Here is an 18,563-nt window from a genome sequence, read left to right on the forward strand (position 1 = left end):
CTTTAATTTGAACATTCTTGTTGTTAAGTAAGGAAGCACATTTATATGATTTATACTGTTTCAGCATTACAAATACAATACGTAACAGCAGCACACAGCTAGTCAAAATAATGTATTAGAGCGGGGGGGGGACAGTGATGTCAGTAAGAGTAGACAAGATTAGACTTGAGGTTTAAGGTTAAGATTAAGGTTACTCTAATCCAGCGTTTCTCAAAGTGTGGGGCGCATGGGTATTGCAGGTGGGGCACAAACAATTGGAAGAAATGAGCCTTTCTAAAGCCTGGTTTATACTTTCGCGAGTGACCATAGCGCGTGACTCCGCCCACCTCACGCTACCCTGCGCGAACGGTGGAAGCGTTTATACTTTCCGCGTGCAGTGTTCTCCGAAACGATATGTGGTCGTATAAAGAAATACCCCTCAAAAACAGGGGAAGGAACATTTACCTGATGAATTTTAATGTTGCTTTGTGTTTCAGGTTTGAAAGTGCTGGAATTTTGACTAACGTAGCCTACTTTAAAATGCTTGAAATTGTAATGGTATTTAGTTTCACAACAAATAGCTGTCTGACTGAACAGTTCACTTGTATTACGTTTACAAATAAATTTACAAATAATACCGCACAGCTACACAAACTGTAGCGACTACTACTCCTCACGGTGAATTCCCTAACGGACAGACACTTGGCCACTCAAGGAGTCTTAGCCCTTTAAATGGTCTCTCAGTCTAATTCTGTAGGCTACACAATCATGGGGAAGACTGCTGACTTGACAGTTATACAAAAGACAACCATTGACACCTTACACAAAAAGGGCAAGACATTGCTAGAGAGGTTAGCTGTTCACAGAGCTCTGTGTCCAAGCACATAAACAGAGAGGTGAAGGGAAGGAAAAGATGTGGTAGAAAAAGGTATACCATAACCACACCCTGGAGAGGATTGTGAAACATAACACATTCAAAAATGTGGGGGAGATTCACAAAGACTGGACTGCACTGTAGTCAGTGCTTCAAGAATCAACACGAACAGACGTATGCAAGACTCGGGTTTCAGCTGTCGCATTCCTTGAGCCACTCTTGATCAAGAGACAACGTCAGAAGTAGGGCTGAACGATTTTGGAAAATAATCTAATTGCAATTTTTTATCTATAAATTGCGATTGCGATTTAAAATCGCGATTTTTTCCCATTGTTCCACTTCAGGAAACTCTGTTTCGGCATTTTTTATACAGCTCAGATACAGGGTTGCGGGAGGGGGGGGGGGGGTGTAAAATGGACTAAATTTAAGTATTATTATTATATCGTGATCGATCGATCGCCTGTGGTTGGCGCCAGAGCGAACTACTAATTTTTTAGTCTAAGACGCTCAATGCGTGAGAGATGGCAACCCTGCAGGTATAGCAACTTGGCTAAAATATGTGCGTGAGGGCATTTGGTAGCGCATATCCAGTGTGTTTAACAAAGCCATGAACCAGGGCTTGTTCACTATATTAACGAGCATCATGTCTTTCACTATGAACTCCGTTACTGCCCGAGTTAATTCAGCGTGCCGCTTCGAATTATATACATAAGGAGTTACACTTTCAAACGGTTCGGTCAGTGAACCCTGTCTGCTGGACCGCGGTCAAGCTATCTGCGCTTTCGCGATTCATCCGCGCTTTAAATCTTATTGCGCCTATATGCGTGATTTTACGGTATTTCGTTGCTCACCGCATACTAAAGCTGTATAAGCGCAGAGAAACACTTTTGCGTATTTGAAGATGCAGCACTGGTCGTTGGCATTTTAGCCTTACAAATATCATACAAGGCTTTGTGGTGTTTTTTTAATGCTGAAGAAGGTTTGTAGTGTTTCCTCGCGTCATAGCGACAGTAGCAAGGCACGTTTTACACAGTACCTGACGTTGAGCAGCATCTTTTTAAAAGCCAAAGTAATTTCACACAACTTATGTGCTGCCCCTCTTTGGTATTAGACTTTCAGTTGTGTCAGCTTCTGTCGAGCCTGAAGCCATTGTGCAACAAGTTAAAGTGCGCTGTGTTAACTTCACTTCTCCACCTCCCTGCCTCCTGCTCGGGTTTGCTCCGTTCGTCCTCGGCTCGGCTCGCTCCCAAGTCACGTGACCAGTTTAAATCGCAGCCTGTGCGATTAGACAATCGCGTTTTTAAAAATCGCGAAATTATCACAAATGCAATTAATCGTTCAGCCCTAGTCAGAAGCGTCTCGCCTGAGCGAAAGACAAAAAGGACTGGACTGCTGCTGAGTGGTCCAAAGTTATGTTCTCTGATGAAAGTCTGATTTTGCATTTCCTTTGGAAATCAAGGTCCCAGAGTTTGGAGGAAGAGCGGCACAGAATCCACGTTGCTTGAGGTCCAGCGTAAAGTTTCCATAGTCAGTGGTTTAGGGTGCCATGTCATCTGCTGGTGTTGGTCTACTGCGTTTGAGGTCCAAGGTCAATGCAGCCATCAAGCAGAAAGTTTTAGAGCATTTCATGCTGCTGACCAACTTCATGGAGATGCCAGACATCCCAAGTCTCCCGGAAGCTGCGGGCAGTGGCGTGCACACATAGACATCAGGTAAAGCACCTAAAGCTAAAGCACCACCAACTCTGCCCTTTATCAATGAAAGTGCCCTTTTCGGTTTTTTTTTTTATTATTATTATTTTTTATTATCATTTTACTGGGATCGGTTTGAAATGATCTTTTGAAAACCTGAGCGATTAAAAACAATGCCCTGAAATGAGCCACCACCTCGCACACACCCGACCTCTCTCTTCCTTTAACACACCAGATGCGCTGCAGCAGTTCAGTTCAGCGAGTGGAAGGAAGCGTCTTCAGCACAGCACGCACGGTCACAGATAGACTTCTTCTCACGTCCCCACCAGCCAGGTCACATACACATCAAGTAAAATCGTACCGTTTGCCCTCTAAGCCCAACGTGAAATCATTTTGTTGTGCAGTAAAATGTCTCATACAGCACCAACTACTAAGCATTTTTAGCCGACTGGTCACCTGATAAACTAGTCGCTCTACCCAAATCAATGATAGATAACGTGAGGACGACCACATATAAATAATTAAGGTAGAGTTTGCAAATCTATGTGTTAAGCTGAACGTCTTCTGTTGTATAGGTTTTGTTAGTCAACATAAATTAACACATTCATTTGTGAAAGTAGAAACGGGAAGTTCCCCATTACCTGTGAAAAATGCCCATCTGCATTCAGTAGCCTATAACTCCTTCTCGTACTTTTTGGTCTTTTTACTGTCTTAATTGTAGGCCTATATTGATTTACTAATTGCAAAATATATGCAACAAGGCCTGCAGACAGTGGAGGGTAAACAGAAGTTAACTGAATGACATGACTGTGTATAGTTAATATTGGATATGAATTTTAAATTTTTATCAGTTCGCTGCGTGACTTTTCTACATTGAAAACTCACGTTTAGAGAATGTTACAAATAAAAGTCAAATTTCATTCAACATGTGCCGTGTTCCACGTGCGCTAAAAAGTGCCCTTGAACTCACCCCCCCCCCCCCCCCCCCCCCGAGCTCTTGCCCCCCAAAATGTCTGTGCACGCCACTGGCTGCGGGAGTCTCCCCCATTTCGGTAGTGGCTCCCTGATACCCGCGAGACACATAATCTCCCGGGAATACAGAACGAGTGACCCACACAAACGCGCACACAGGCGACAGACTTTTTTTTCTCTAATCGCGAGTGGGAAGGAGAGAGAGTAAACAGAAAGGGTTCTGATTGGCCTGTTCTCTGCAAAGAGTCACCCTCCCTGAAATCAACTTTTGCAATTTGGGATGTCTGAGATGCAGATTTCATTTTCCAACAGTACTTGGAAACACACATTGCCACGGAAACAGTACACATTGCCAAAGCTACTAGTAACTGTTTTAAGGACGGTAACGCTGTGGGTGTGGTTTAATCATGGTGGACACACATGCTGATGAGAGCCACTGACATTCTAATTGGGGTTTTCACATTTAACATTATTCAACTTTAATGGAGAACAAATGGACAGAATGTGAACGAGTTCTGTACACTAACCAGGGAACAGAAACAAGAAATTTTAACAAAGATCTAACCAAACACACAAGACTATACATTAACAACAAAGTATACAAACTCTCAGGCATAATACATGCAACATTCAAACTAGGAAGCACCATGAAACGTACACCAAAGGATTTACAACCGGCTAACGTAAAAACACAAAGCAGAAACATTAAACACAAAGCTCTTAAACATGAACACTTTACAAAGAAAATCAAAATCCAAGACCAGGTACTTTTACAACAATACTCTTTAGAATGATATTCTAACCAAACTACTGAGGCAATGAACCCCGAGGGTCAACTTTCGACTCCTGCTATATAAGCACATTGAATTAGAGACCGACATGAAACAGCTGGGTAGGCCACGCCTAAAGGTGTGGCACAAAGAAACAAGGAAAGAACTGGGGTGGGTCTTAGAAAGTTAACGATCTTAGAAAGTTACGAACAACTTTAAGAACAACATAACTTTAAGAACGCCAAATTTATGAGTGTTTCCCAAAAGCCTTTGTAGTCTCCAAATTTATGAACGAGTTCTAAGTAGTTCTTAGTTGACTCCGCTTCTGCATCTGCACTGGAAAAGCTCCGCTAGTCGAAAACCACTGATTTACATAACTTTTTTCATTATTACGACACAAAAGTATCATTGGCAAAATGACAATCATAAAAACTAACAACAAATAAGTGTCGAAATTTCAAGTATAAGAAAAAAATTAATAGAACAAATTATTACCTTTGCAATTATGACCGATTGTAGGCTTTTATAAAGGCTATAAATAGGGCACACAATTAAACTTTCATATGTTATTCAAAACCATGGCAAACAAGCAGAGAAAATTTAACTTTCTGTCAAGTGAACTGAGCCAAAAACAAAAGTATACTGGTTTCAATAGCTCAAGGAAGTTCCTCAAATTCAGAAAAAAACAAAACAAAAATGGGACGATACTGCCAAGAATATCAGTGCATGTAGTGGAATTAAGAGATCAGGCATGGCATGTGGCATGACTTCTCTAGTCAAGTAAAAAAAGGGGACAGAACTCAGAAAGGATGTCCACAAGTTCCCTTACTGTTGAGGAGGAGAAGGCACTGGGGATACTGGGCCCCACAGATACTGAAGGGATACCAGGGGATTTGATACAGGAGTTTATAGCTTCAGAGTGGATACCCACTGTCAGCTAGTACATGTCCACCATCAAATGCATCGTCCCTAGCCATCTCACACACTCCAGAATTGGCCCAGATTAAAGGCCCATTCACACCCTACGGTAATTACGGATACGGACCATTTCGTCCGGTTCCGGAGGTCGTTTCATCCGTCAGTGGGTCCGTTGCCAGAGCGCTTACGAATCCGTAGCAACGGAGCAATATAAACGGGAAATCAGGGGGCAGTAGAGAGTCAGAAGCATCGGACGTACACCAATTCGGGAAAATCAATGAAGAAGAGTACTGGACTTTAAAAAATGACGCTCGAGTTAGAAGAGAAACTTTGCGAGTTGGTTAGAGGCTACATTCTGCTACGGTGCCAGGTCATCGCGATAAACAGCGATGCAAAAACAGCTGGGAGGAGATTGCTGGTGCGCCGGTGCCGGAAATTTGACTATACTGCCCTCTAGAGGATGTATTTAAAAAAATCATAACAACGTTGGAACCGGAAAGAGGTATAGTGGCCCCCTACGGAGGCTACGTTTGGTACGGACGGACGAAATTCGTCCGTGTCCGGAGGTATAAAGCAGGCTTAAGGAGTCATGAGTACTCCCAGGCCACTTCTTGGCCACAATGTCCGTAAAGAGGCCTTGGTGGTTGTATATTACTTGTAGATTCAAAGCAGAGAAGCCTTTACGGTGGATGTAGATTGGGCTCAAGAGGCTGGGAGTGTGTGTGGGGATCACCAAGAACTCCAGGAATGTTTACAATTGCATGAAAAACAGCTTTGGTTTCATGTAATGCGTCCCTAGTCCTAGGAAATTATATATATATATATATATATATATATATATTAGGGGTGGGCATAGATAATTGTTTTAATCTAGATTAATCTAGATTAATCTATATTAAAATGGTTCATATGCGTGCTACCCAAGTAATGACTAAAAGTCAGTTTTTGAGATAGGGTTTCTTAATACAGAGGGTGCATTAGACCAGGGGCTCATCTCCTGTTTCCAAAATGCATCAATGACTGCTTGAGAAAGCTGTTCTACTTTGATACTTGAAGAAAAAAAACATGCTCAATAAAATGTAGGCTACTCGTGTTCATCTAATTTATTCAGTTAAACATGAATTTGTAAGCCTACATACTGTACATTAAAAGGGGTTGATAACATGTTTATTCAGCTAAACATGATATTTGAAATGTAAGCCAACATTTAGTACATTTAACCTCACGGATGTAATTTGGCGGGGGGGACTTTTTCAAAAGCCGGTTTTTAGGCCGTAAGGTGAACATCGAAAAGTCCTTCAGAAAAGAAATTCCGCTCCGCGCTATCCGAACCAAACACGCTTCAGCTCATAAAAAAGAACGAGATATGTTGAGGTTTTAAAAAAAGTTTCGCCGCTCAAAATACAGTACTTATTTTGTTCGCAGCGTTTAATGGAAGGACTAGTGCCTGGTAGGCGTAATAACACTTTGGCTCTTGAGAGGTGCCACGGTTGAGACGTCATCAGAATGGACCAATCGGATAGCTGGTATGTCAGCTGAGCTAGTAAACAAGCAGACGTCGTTGTAGCAGCGCGTTGATCCAGCGGTACCGAAGAAGAGGAAATCTCGTCCGAAAGTGTTCAAAAAAGAAATCTTCGAAACATAAGATTTGTTACATGCATATATCGTCTGTTAAACATGAGGAAATACAGAATTTCACCAGCACAAGGTGGAATACTTTTCGAAATAGTCTTCGGCAGTGGCTAGAGTTGCGGGGCGAGTGCAGAGACATAGCAGAAAGTTTCAAACACTCTTGAACTGGATTTGAAGAAATTCCCGATGACGCGGGTTTACATCCCACATGTAACGGAGGATTATTGACCAGCGAGAGATCGGAAGAACTAAACGGCGTCTCGTGCGAGAAACAGAGAGGGGAGATGACCAACAGGACCCCCAAACTACTGGGACTACTCCGACCAGGACACTTCGGTCCAGATCAAGCCTGCCCATCTCGAGCTCTGGCCCCGTTCTTCCTGACATCTGCATAATTTGCAAGAAAGGCTGCAAATTTGTCGTCGCGGGTGGCAGACGCCATAAAGAAGCTTTGACAAAGACACAGACTTTAACTGCAGGTAAGACTGTGTATCACCCTCTCCCCCCACCACACAGTAGGTAGTCTATGCAAATGCATCCCATCCCCCAACACACGCACACACACACACACACACACACACACACACACACACACACACACACACACACAGATGTTGGGAGAAGTTGAATGACTATGTAGCCTACACTGCTACACAATCCTTTGTATTTGTCTAATTCTAATATCAATGTATGTCTGAATTGCCATAATGTGATGTGTGTGGGTGTGAAATTACTTTCCAATACATAACGAAATGTGAAAATGAAATGAAATGTGCCATATTCTGTCAATTGTGATTTTTACACCCCAATCGAAATTTGTCCTCCGCTTTTAACCCATCTGTGCAGTCAGAACACACACACACACACTAGTGATTACTAGGGGGCTGTGGATCACACGTGCCCAGAGCGGTGGGCAGCCCTAGCCCGGCGCCCGGGGAGCAGTTGGGGTTAGGTGCCTTGCTCAAGGACACCTCAGTCATGGCCTGTCTGGGAATCGAACTCACGACCCTCCGGTCACAAGTCCAGTTCCCTAACCGCCAGGCCATGACTGCCCCTAACATCCCTATGCCTATAATACCCCCCCCCCATTGTTTTGAGATCTTTGATATAGAATGAAGCACACTTTGACTTTAATGGGGTACTGGGTATGTTTGTATAAATGTCATAGCATGCCTGATGTTAATATGCCACTGAATACCTGTTTAGAATTGTGGCTCCTCAGCCTGATCCCCTGTCTGATCAACACACTGCTTTACAGCAGCAAGCCCCTCCCCCGGTCCATTCCCCCACCCCCCACTGCCCTCTCTCACACTTGAACACTTGGGACTGTCCCTGTGTGTTGCTGGGCGGCCACAGCAACCACACTTGTCTCTAGAGGTGTGTCCTGGCTGTGCTGTACATCTGTGTGCACAAGAAATCCTTTTTTTGGGTGCAACACCTAGCACCATTTTTACAACACCACACCACCAGGAAAAATGAAGTCTTCATTTTTGTGCCTGCCTATTTATTCATCCTTTGTTCTTTTCTTTTGTACAAGGCAAGTTGCAGGAAGCTGCTGAAGTGAAGGATGACCAGAGCGTCCTCATTCACATCAAGGACAGAGTGTGTGTGTGTGTGTGTGTGTGTGTGTGTGTGTGTGTGTGTGTGTGTGTGTGTGTGTGTGTGTGTGTGTGTAGTGAAGGATGACCAGAGCATCCTCATTCACATCAAGGACACAGACTGAAGATGGAAACCTTCAAGTGACATGATGACAAGAAATCCAGCCCCTGATTCTGTTCTACATGTCACACACTGTGTGTGTGTGAGAGAGAGAGAGAGAGAGAGAGAGAGAGAGATTTTACCTCTATTCTATTTGTGTCATTGTCATTCCTTTTATTATGGTTATGTATATACGTATATAAGTTTATGCCAGTTGATGTGTATACCCTCATTGTTTTGATAGTTTTTTATGTGTTGTTAGTGAATAAATGAATACCTGAAGGTCCTTATTGATAATTATTGATAAATAAAATTATTTCCATTTATTTATAAAAATGACAACATGAAAAGGTAACCTTATCATCCACTTGCACAATAGTTGTTTGTTCTATAAATAAAGCACTGCTTGGAATTCATTTAGCCACTGTTACAAACACATGGATGGCTATCAATAATTATTGGAATTATTTCCATTAATTGATCAACTGACAACATGAAAGGTCAATTGCATAATTGTAATTCGTGCTGTAAATAAAGCAATATTTAGTATTAATTTGGCCCAATTCAGAAATACATGAATGAGGATTATGATAATGCTCATTCATGTATTTCTGAGGGCCAAATAAATACTAAATAGTGCGTTATTGTATATAAAGTGGGCATAAAATAATATTAATCAACGATATTGTTGATAATTATTTTATGCCCACTATAAAATTATATTTTGGGAGATTTCTTTCTGTAGATTATATTTGACAGCACTAGGCAGGTTGTCATTTTTTCCCGTTTGTTGTCGTAAATCGGTTACGTGATTGGTTTAGCGCGGTCACGCGGTGTCTTTTGACGTCAAAATCGTCATTCAGCGTAAGGAAAATAGTTCTTCAGAAAACGTCTCGGTTCAAACAAAGTACTGGATTCTGTGACGCTAAACTTTTTTGGTAAGTGCAATATAACCTGATCGTTTTATCAGCTAACGGGCATGTAGTTCGGAGATCGCGGAGCGGATCAGAACGAAAACGGGGTTCACCTTACGGCCTATTTGGTCCTCTGCAGTTTTACCGGTTAAAAATAAATATTTAAATAGCGACGAATCTAGCGCTAGGACCATGCAGAAAACAACCGTTCCGAGCTCCACGCCGGTAACGTTTTACGTTCCTAAAATGAATTTTCCATGAAACAAACCTGGCGACTTCGTGGCTGCATCCATGTAAACACACGTATGATTTGTAATTCACAGGTTTGAAAACTCGTTCTCGCCCCTACTGTGCAATTCGGTTAGGAATACAGCCGAGCTAAACTATGAAGTTGAAAGTCATCATCGTTTGCTTACCCATTTTGACCCAGTTCCCAACCCAACTTTAAGAATAGATTAACGGCGATAATTTTTATATCGCACGATAAGAGTATCAAATTAACGAATGCCGTTAACGCCGTTAACGGCCCACCACTAATATATATATATATCTAAGAAGCACTGCTTTGCACTTGTTTGGCGGTCTTATGATGGACCATTGAAAAGCTATTGAAATTATTGCAAAAAAAGAAAAAACTTGCCACTTGCATCCGTGTTAACCGTGTTAAGGTTATTTGTAGACGGTGTCTTAGACCTCGGTCACTACAGTACATTTTAAATAACATGTCTACAACTTAAAATATGTATATTACTGACGTAAACAACGTTGTAGGTAGGTAATTGTTTTGGCACTTTTGCCGATACGGTCTTAAAATTATTGAATAAAGAACTCTTCAATAACGAATATGCTAACGTGAAATCAACTTTACCGCAGTGGCGTAATGATGACGTTCACAGGTAAGTTAACGCTTACCTCCCGATAGGTTGTATAAGTCAACAGACCCTCTCTATATAGGTCATACGTTGGCTATCACATACCTGCACTGTCGTCCGTTTGGATATTTGGGTCATTTGCGAAAGGGAAGCAGCTGATCCAGTGATGGAGTTCCGGGTGTTGTTCAACCGGCATCGGGAAAGTTTCGTACCTTGTGATGTCCAAAATTCGCAACAGCTCGTAACAGACATTTTCACCTTTGTTAGCCGCTAAATCCAACAACCGTCCGATCTGATTAATGGTTGTTTTGTCCTTGCCCAAAACGAAGTCTTCCTCAGAGTCTGACAAAAGTTTGCGTTGTCTCAAAGTGTGCAGTATTAAATTCAAATTCTGAAGTCCATTTAAGAGAACGCTCCTGCCGTTTCTGATATAATCCACTGCTGACTGCTGTGTATTTGCCATAATACATATTATCCTTCAATTTGTTCCCCAAAAATTGCGAGATTCCATGAATCTCAAACCCAGCTTGTCAGCTGCAATTAAATGGAAAATCGACTTTCACTCACCTAAATACCCAAACTTGTTAAAGATTCCTTACATATGCAGAATACCCGGTCTAATGCAGAAACGAGAACGAAAGTACAATCAAACCTTTCAGTACCTTTCGTGTAATGGTACAGGAAATGCACAACATCGGCGCTTCAGCAGTCAAGGGACCGTCTATAAAGTTCATGTTCAAGTACACTACATAATTTATTTTGTTTTGTTTTATAATTTTGTCAATTGTGATTTTTACACCCCAATCGAAATTTGTCCTCCGCTTTTAACCCATCTGTGCAGTCAGAACACACACACACACACTAGTGATTACTAGGGGGCTGTGGATCACACGTGCCCAGAGCGGTGGGCAGCCCTAGCCCGGCGCCCGGGGAGCAGTTGGGGTTAGGTGCCTTGCTCAAGGACACCTCAGTCATGGCCTGTCTGGGAATCGAACTCACGACCCTCCGGTCACAAGTCCAGTTCCCTAACCGCCAGGCCATGACTGCCCCTAACATCCCTATGCCTATAATACCCCCCCCCCATTGTTTTGAGATCTTTGATATAGAATGAAGCACACTTTGACTTTAATGGGGTACTGGGTATGTTTGTATAAATGTCATAGCATGCCTGATGTTAATATGCCACTGAATACCTGTTTAGAATTGTGGCTCCTCAGCCTGATCCCCTGTCTGATCAACACACTGCTTTACAGCAGCAAGCCCCTCCCCCGGTCCATTCCCCCACCCCCCACTGCCCTCTCTCACACTTGAACACTTGGGACTGTCCCTGTGTGTTGCTGGGCGGCCACAGCAACCACACTTGTCTCTAGAGGTGTGTCCTGGCTGTGCTGTACATCTGTGTGCACAAGAAATCCTTTTTTTGGGTGCAACACCTAGCACCATTTTTACAACACCACACCACCAGGAAAAATGAAGTCTTCATTTTTTGCCTGCCTATTTATTCATCCTTTGTTCTTTTCTTTTGTACAAGGCAAGTTGCAGGAAGCTGCTGAAGTGAAGGATGACCAGAGCATCCTCATTCACATCAAGGACAGAGTGTGTGTGTGTGTGTGTGTGTGTGTGTGTGTGTGTGTGTGTGTGTAGTGAAGGATGACCAGAGCATCCTCATTCACATCAAGGACACAGACTGAAGATGGAAACCTTCAAGTGACATGATGACAAGAAATCCAGCCCCTGATTCTGTTCTACATGTCACACACTGTGTGTGTGTGTGTGTGTGAGAGAGAGAGAGAGAGAGAGATTTTACCTCTATTCTATTTGTGTCATTGTCATTCCTTTTATTATGGTTATGTATATACGTATATAAGTTTATGCCAGTTGATGTGTATACCCTCATTGTTTTGATAGTTTTTTATGTGTTGTTAGTGAATAAATGAATACCTGAAGGTCCTTATTGATAATTATTGATAAATAAAATTATTTCCATTTATTTATAAAAATGACAACATGAAAAGGTAACCTTATCATCCACTTGCACAATAGTTGTTTGTTCTATAAATAAAGCACTGCTTGGAATTCATTTAGCCACTGTTACAAACACATGGATGGCTATCAATAATTATTGGAATTATTTCCATTAATTGATCAACTGACAACATGAAAGGTCAATTGCATAATTGTAATTCGTGCTGTAAATAAAGCAATATTTAGTATTAATTTGGCCCAATTCAGAAATACATGAATGAGGATTATGATAATGCTCATTCATGTATTTCTGAGGGCCAAATAAATACTAAATAGTGCGTTATTGTATATAAAGTGGGCATAAAATAATATTAATCAACGATATTGTTGATAATTATTTTATGCCCACTATAAAATTATATTTTGGGAGATTTCTTTCTGTAGATTATATTTGACAGCACTAGGCAGGTTGTCATTTTTTCCCGTTTGTTGTCGTAAATCGGTTACGTGATTGGTTTAGCGCGGTCACGCGGTGTCTTTTGACGTCAAAATCGTCATTCAGCGTGAGGAAAATAGTTCTTCAGAAAACGTCTCGGTTCAAACAAAGTACTGGATTCTGTGACGCTAAACTTTTTTGGTAAGTGCAATATAACCTGATCGTTTTATCAGCTAACGGGCATGTAGTTCGGAGATCGCGGAGCGGATCAGAACGAAAACGGGGTTCACCTTACGGCCTATTTGGTCCTCTGCAGTTTTACCGGTTAAAAATAAATATTTAAATAGCGACGAATCTAGCGCTAGGACCATGCAGAAAACAACCGCTCCGAGCTCCACGCCGGTAACGTTTTACATTCCTAAAATGAATTTTCCATGAAACAAACCTGGCGACTTCGTGGCTGCATCCATGTAAACACACGTATGATTTGTAATTCACAGGTTTGAAAACTCGTTCTCGCCCCTACTGTGCAATTTGGTTAGGAATACAGCCGAGCTAAACTATGAAGTTGAAAGTCATCATCGTTTGCTTACCCATTTTGACCCAGTTCCCAACCCAACTTTAAGAATAGATTAACGGCGATAATTTTTATATCGCACGATAAGAGTATCAAATTAACGAATGCCGTTAACGCCGTTAACGGCCCACCACTAATATATATATATATCTAAGAAGCACTGCTTTGCACTTGTTTGGCGGTCTTATGATGGACCATTGAAAAGCTATTGAAATTATTGCAAAAAAAGAAAAAACTTGCCACTTGCATCCGTGTTAACCGTGTTAAGGTTATTTGTAGACGGTGCCTTAGACCTCGGTCACTACAGTACATTTTAAATAACATGTCTACAACTTAAAATATGTATATTACTGACGTAAACAACGTTGTAGGTAGGTAATTGTTTTGGCACTTTTGCCGATACGGTCTTAAAATTATTGAATAAAGAACTCTTCAATAACGAATATGCTAACGTGAAATCAACTTTACCGCAGTGGCGTAATGATGACGTTCACAGGTAAGTTAACGCTTACCTCCCGATAGGTTGTATAAGTCAACAGACCCTCTCTATATAGGTCATACGTTGGCTATCACATACCTGCACTGTCGTCCGTTTGGATATTTGGGTCATTTGCGAAAGGGAAGCAGCTGATCCAGTGATGGAGTTCCGGGTGTTGTTCAACCGGCATCGGGAAAGTTTCGTACCTTGTGATGTCCAAAATTCGCAACAGCTCGTAACAGACATTTTCACCTTTGTTAGCCGCTAAATCCAACAACCGTCCGATCTGATTAATGGTTGTTTTGTCCTTGCCCAAAACGAAGTCTTCCTCAGAGTCTGACAAAAGTTTGCGTTGTCTCAAAGTGTGCAGTATTAAATTCAAATTCTGAAGTCCATTTAAGAGAACGCTCCTGCCGTTTCTGATATAATCCACTGCTGACTGCTGTGTACTTGCCATAATACATATTATCCTTCAATTTGTTCCCCAAAAATTGCGAGATTCCATGAATCTCAAACCCAGCTTGTCAGCTGCAATTAAATGGAAAATCGACTTTCACTCACCTAAATACCCAAACTTGTTAAAGATTCCTTACATATGCAGAATACCCGGTCTAATGCAGAAACGAGAACGAAAGTACAATCAATACAATCAAACCTTTCAGTAGCTTTCGTGTAATGGTACAGGAAATGCACAACATCGGCGCTTCAGCAGTCAAGGGACCGTCTATAAAGTTCATGTTCAAGTACACTACATAATTTATTTTGTTTTGTTTTATTATAATAATAATAATAATAATCTTTATTTGTATAGCACCTTTCATACATACATGTAACTCAAAGTGCTTTACAGTATAAATAAAAAGAAACATTAAAAGGAGATAAGACAAAAAGAAAATGTTAAAAGAAATTAAAGATAAAAATATTAAAATAATATTTTTATATTTACATAAAAAGTAAAAAAGTAAAGTAAATAAGATAAAACTATTAAGATATAGTTTCTTAACTAAAAGCGGATCTAAACAGGAATGTTTTGAGACTGCTCTTAAAACTATGCAGGGATGAAATGCCTCCGAGCTCTTCAGGAAGAGAATTCCAGAGCTGTGGGCCATAGTGGCTAAAAGCACCCTCGCCAATCTTTAATCGGCTTTTAGGAATCACCAGTAGATTACTGTTTGAAGACCTGAGAGACCTGACTGGAACATATCTAACCATCATTTCACTCAGGTAAAGAGGGGCAAGACCATGAAGACATTTAAAAACCATGACTAGAACCTTAAAATCTATTCTAAAGCTGACAGGTAACCAGTGCAGTGAGTGGAGTGCAGGTGTAATATGATCTTTCTTTCTCCTGCGGGTCAGAACCCTTGCAGCCGCGTTCTGAACTCACTGTAGGTGCAAAATAGATCTCTTTGGAAGAGCAGATAGAACACCGTTACAATAATCTATCCTTGATGTGATAAATGCATGGACAAGTTTTTCACTGTCAGCAGGAGAGAGCATATCTCGGACCTTAGCGATGTTTCGAAGATGAAAGTAAGCTGTCTTGCATGTAGTCATGATGTGTGATTTGAAGCTGAGCTCATTATCAAAGGTGACGCCCAGGTTCTTAACACATTGTCTGGCATTCAGATTCATTTGATTTAAATAAGTCTGGACATCATTCCTTTGTGAATCACTGCCAAGAACAAGAACCTCTGTCTTCTGTTTATTTAACTGCAGAAAATTGTCAGACATCCATGTCTGTATATCATCTATGCAGTCAAACAGTGAGCAAATTGATTTTAGTGCTTTAGGTTCTAGCGAAATATAAAGTTGAGTGTCATCTGCATATTGATGATAACTAATACCATGTTTATTAATGATGTGTGGTAATGGAAGCATATATAGGTTGAATAGTAACGACCCAAGAATTTATCCTTGGGGGACGCCACAAGTTATTTTTTGACGTGTGGAGGAAGAGGTACCTAATGCTACATAGTAATCACGCCCAGTTAGGTACAATCTAAACCAGTCTAAGACTAAGCCACTAAGGCCTACCCAGCTCTGTAGTGGATCAAGAAGTATTTCATGATCAAAAGGTGTCAAAAGTGGCGCTTAAATCCAGCAGAAAAAGGACTGAGAGTTTGCTTGCATCCTTATTCAATCTCAAGTCATTTACTACCTTAACTAGGGCTGTTTCAGTGCTGTGGAGAGCTCTGAAACCAGATTGAAAAGTGTCATTTATTTGATTTACTTTGACATAGTCATTCAACTGGTTTGCTAAGAAAGGAAAGGTTAGATATAGGTCGATAATTATTAAGAATTGTGGGATCAAGATTTCTGTTCTTTAATAGTAGTTTAACCATTGCAGTTTTAAGAATTTTAGGGAATTCACCCAATTGCAGAGACTGATTAACAATCGTTAGAACTTCATTTGCTAATGAGCTCAGAACCTGCTTGAAAAAGCATGTTGGTAAAGGGTCCAGTTCACAAGTAGAGGATTTTAGTGATGAGATCACATCAAGTAGTGTTACCATGTCAACTTCTTGGAAATTAGACATATTAAAGTTAGGCTGAGTAACTGATGTAAGGGTTGATGGTCTATTAGTGCTTGTTGCTATGTTCTGCCTTATACTAGTAATCTTGTCCCTAAAAAATATAGCAAACTTCTCACATTTTTTAACTGAAACAGTCTCAGGGAAGCCACAGGAGGTGGGGTTTACTAGCTGATCTATGCTTCTGAACAAGACAGCTGAGTTATTATTGGATGAATTGATTAAGGTAGAGAAATAGTTTTTCCTTGCTGATTTCACTTCACTGTTGTAATTCTGCAATGTTGTTTTATAAATATCAAAATGTACTTGCAATTTTGACTTTCGCCAACGTCTCTCAGCCTGCCTACAATCTTGCCTAAATTTTACAATAGATGGAGTGTTTCTCCAGGGCATCTTAATTTTACCAGAGATTATTTTAGTTACCTTTGGTGCCACAGCATCAATACAGTTCCTAACTCTGTGTGTGAATGTTTCAACTAGCTCATTCCCATTTTCTGAGAGGGGAGGGAGGGAATGTATCATGTCTGTGAAGGCCACGGCACTGCCAGCTCTGAGATAACGCTTGGTTATTGTGCACTTTTCACTGAGTGTTCTAGTAGATAATGACATATTGAAAAATACACCAAAATGGTCAGAGATTGCAACATCAGTCTATACGTTTAGAAATGATCAAATCTAAAATGTGGCCATGCTTATGAGTTGGGCCTGATACATGCTGTATGAGATCGAAAGAGTTTGGCATCCTCATGAATTCTGAAGTGATTGGATTTGTGGATATATCCATGTGAATATTAAAATCCCCAGCAATTAAAACATAATCAAAATCAATTAAAATCCTTGAAAGCATTTCTTCAAAATCTTCAAGAAAATCTGCATGTAGTCTGGGAGGATGATAGATAACAATCAAAAGAACTGAATAAGTACCACCACCTCTCTTATTTACCCTGGAGACATTAAAATAGTTAAAGTCGGGAGGCGAAGCTTCATTTAGCACTATTGCTCCATTGCTATCAAGCCAAGTCTCTGTTAGAAAAAGAAAGTCCAGACAGTAATCTTCAATTAATTTAGCTATTATAAAAGACTTGTTTGTGAGTGAGCGGACGTTTAGTAAGGAGACTTTGAAGACTTGATGTGTTTGATCAGCATCGCCAACATCACATGTGCATTTCACTGGGATCAGATTTTGTTCGTTACAATGTTTTGTACCCTTATGTTTTCTTCTGATTACATTTTTATTTCGATTCTGAGAGCCATGCCACCAGCTATTTAAAATAACTGGAATGTAGCACTGACTATGAGCATGGGTTCCAGTGTGTCAGACCTGAGAATTCACTGAGTGTGCAGGAGAAGTAAGTGAGTTCCTACAAGACTGCAGACTGTAGTGTTGCAGAACCTCTTCAATCTCCTGGAGTTTACCTCTGAGACTGTGGACAGATTCTCTGACAGGAGATGGTGGGCTCCTTTGACTGACATTACTGACGTTACTGCTGGCGGTTGGGTGCAGGTTCCGCATGTGAGTGATTCCATACATTAGATTATCCACAAGCATTTGAGTCCCAGCCCTGTTAGGGTGAAGCTGATCAGGTTTAAAAAGCTTAGGACGCCTCCAAAAGATGTTGAAATTGTCAATGAAGTTTACCTTCCGATGTGCACAGGCTGTAGTGAGCCAGCTGTTTAGAGCCAGCAGTCTGGTAAAGTGACCACTGCCTCGACGTGCAGTTGGTATCGGTCCAGAAATGAACACTTCACACTGGGAAAACTCCAGAATGTCGAGCAGATGGTTAAAATCCTGTTTCAGAATCTCAGACTGTTGTTTGTAAACATCGCTAGAGCCGACATGTACAATCAGTCTTTCCGTAGCTGGATGGTCATGCAATATGTGTGGAATCATGGGTATCACTTCACAGACAGTAACACGAGAAAAGCAAAAGGCCTTAATACTGTTGCTCCATACATCTCTGATAACTGAGTCCCCAATTAGCAGCGTATTGGGCTGTGGCGGTGTTCCTCATCTCCTTTCACCGTTAATGCCTCGGCGGCTTACATGGTTACCACCCCGATGGCCAACATGGTTACCACCCCGATGGCCAACATGATTACCACCCCGATGGCCAACATGATTACCACCCCGATGGCCAACATGGTTAGCATCCCGATGGCTAACCCTCTTAGCATGCTTGTTAGCATGCTGCTGGCTAACACAGTTGGCAGCCTGGTGGTTGGTCCGCGAATGGCCAGAGTTATTTGCATGCT

The 18,563-nt window shown here is 41.2% G+C and overlaps 1 protein-coding gene across 4 annotated transcripts in view; it reads right to left on the reverse strand.

Annotated features, from left to right (window-relative positions):
* LOC143474746 (uncharacterized) overlaps positions 1–10,977 on the reverse strand; it is a 30,790-nt gene extending 19,813 nt beyond the window's left edge. For all 4 annotated transcript variants that reach the window (XR_013120849.1, XM_076972315.1, XM_076972314.1 and 1 more), the window contains exon 1: positions 10,426–10,977. Coding sequence is in view for 3 of the 4 variants with exons in the window: in XM_076972315.1 (XP_076828430.1) it covers positions 10,426–10,783 (358 nt within the window). In the remaining variant the exon portion in view is untranslated. The remainder of the gene's footprint in view (positions 1–10,425) is intronic.
* Between the last annotated feature and the right edge of the window lie 7,586 nt (positions 10,978–18,563).

Source organism: Brachyhypopomus gauderio, chromosome 14, assembly GCF_052324685.1.
Source record: "Brachyhypopomus gauderio isolate BG-103 chromosome 14, BGAUD_0.2, whole genome shotgun sequence".
NCBI classification, from domain to species: Eukaryota; Metazoa; Chordata; class Actinopteri; order Gymnotiformes; family Hypopomidae; genus Brachyhypopomus; species Brachyhypopomus gauderio.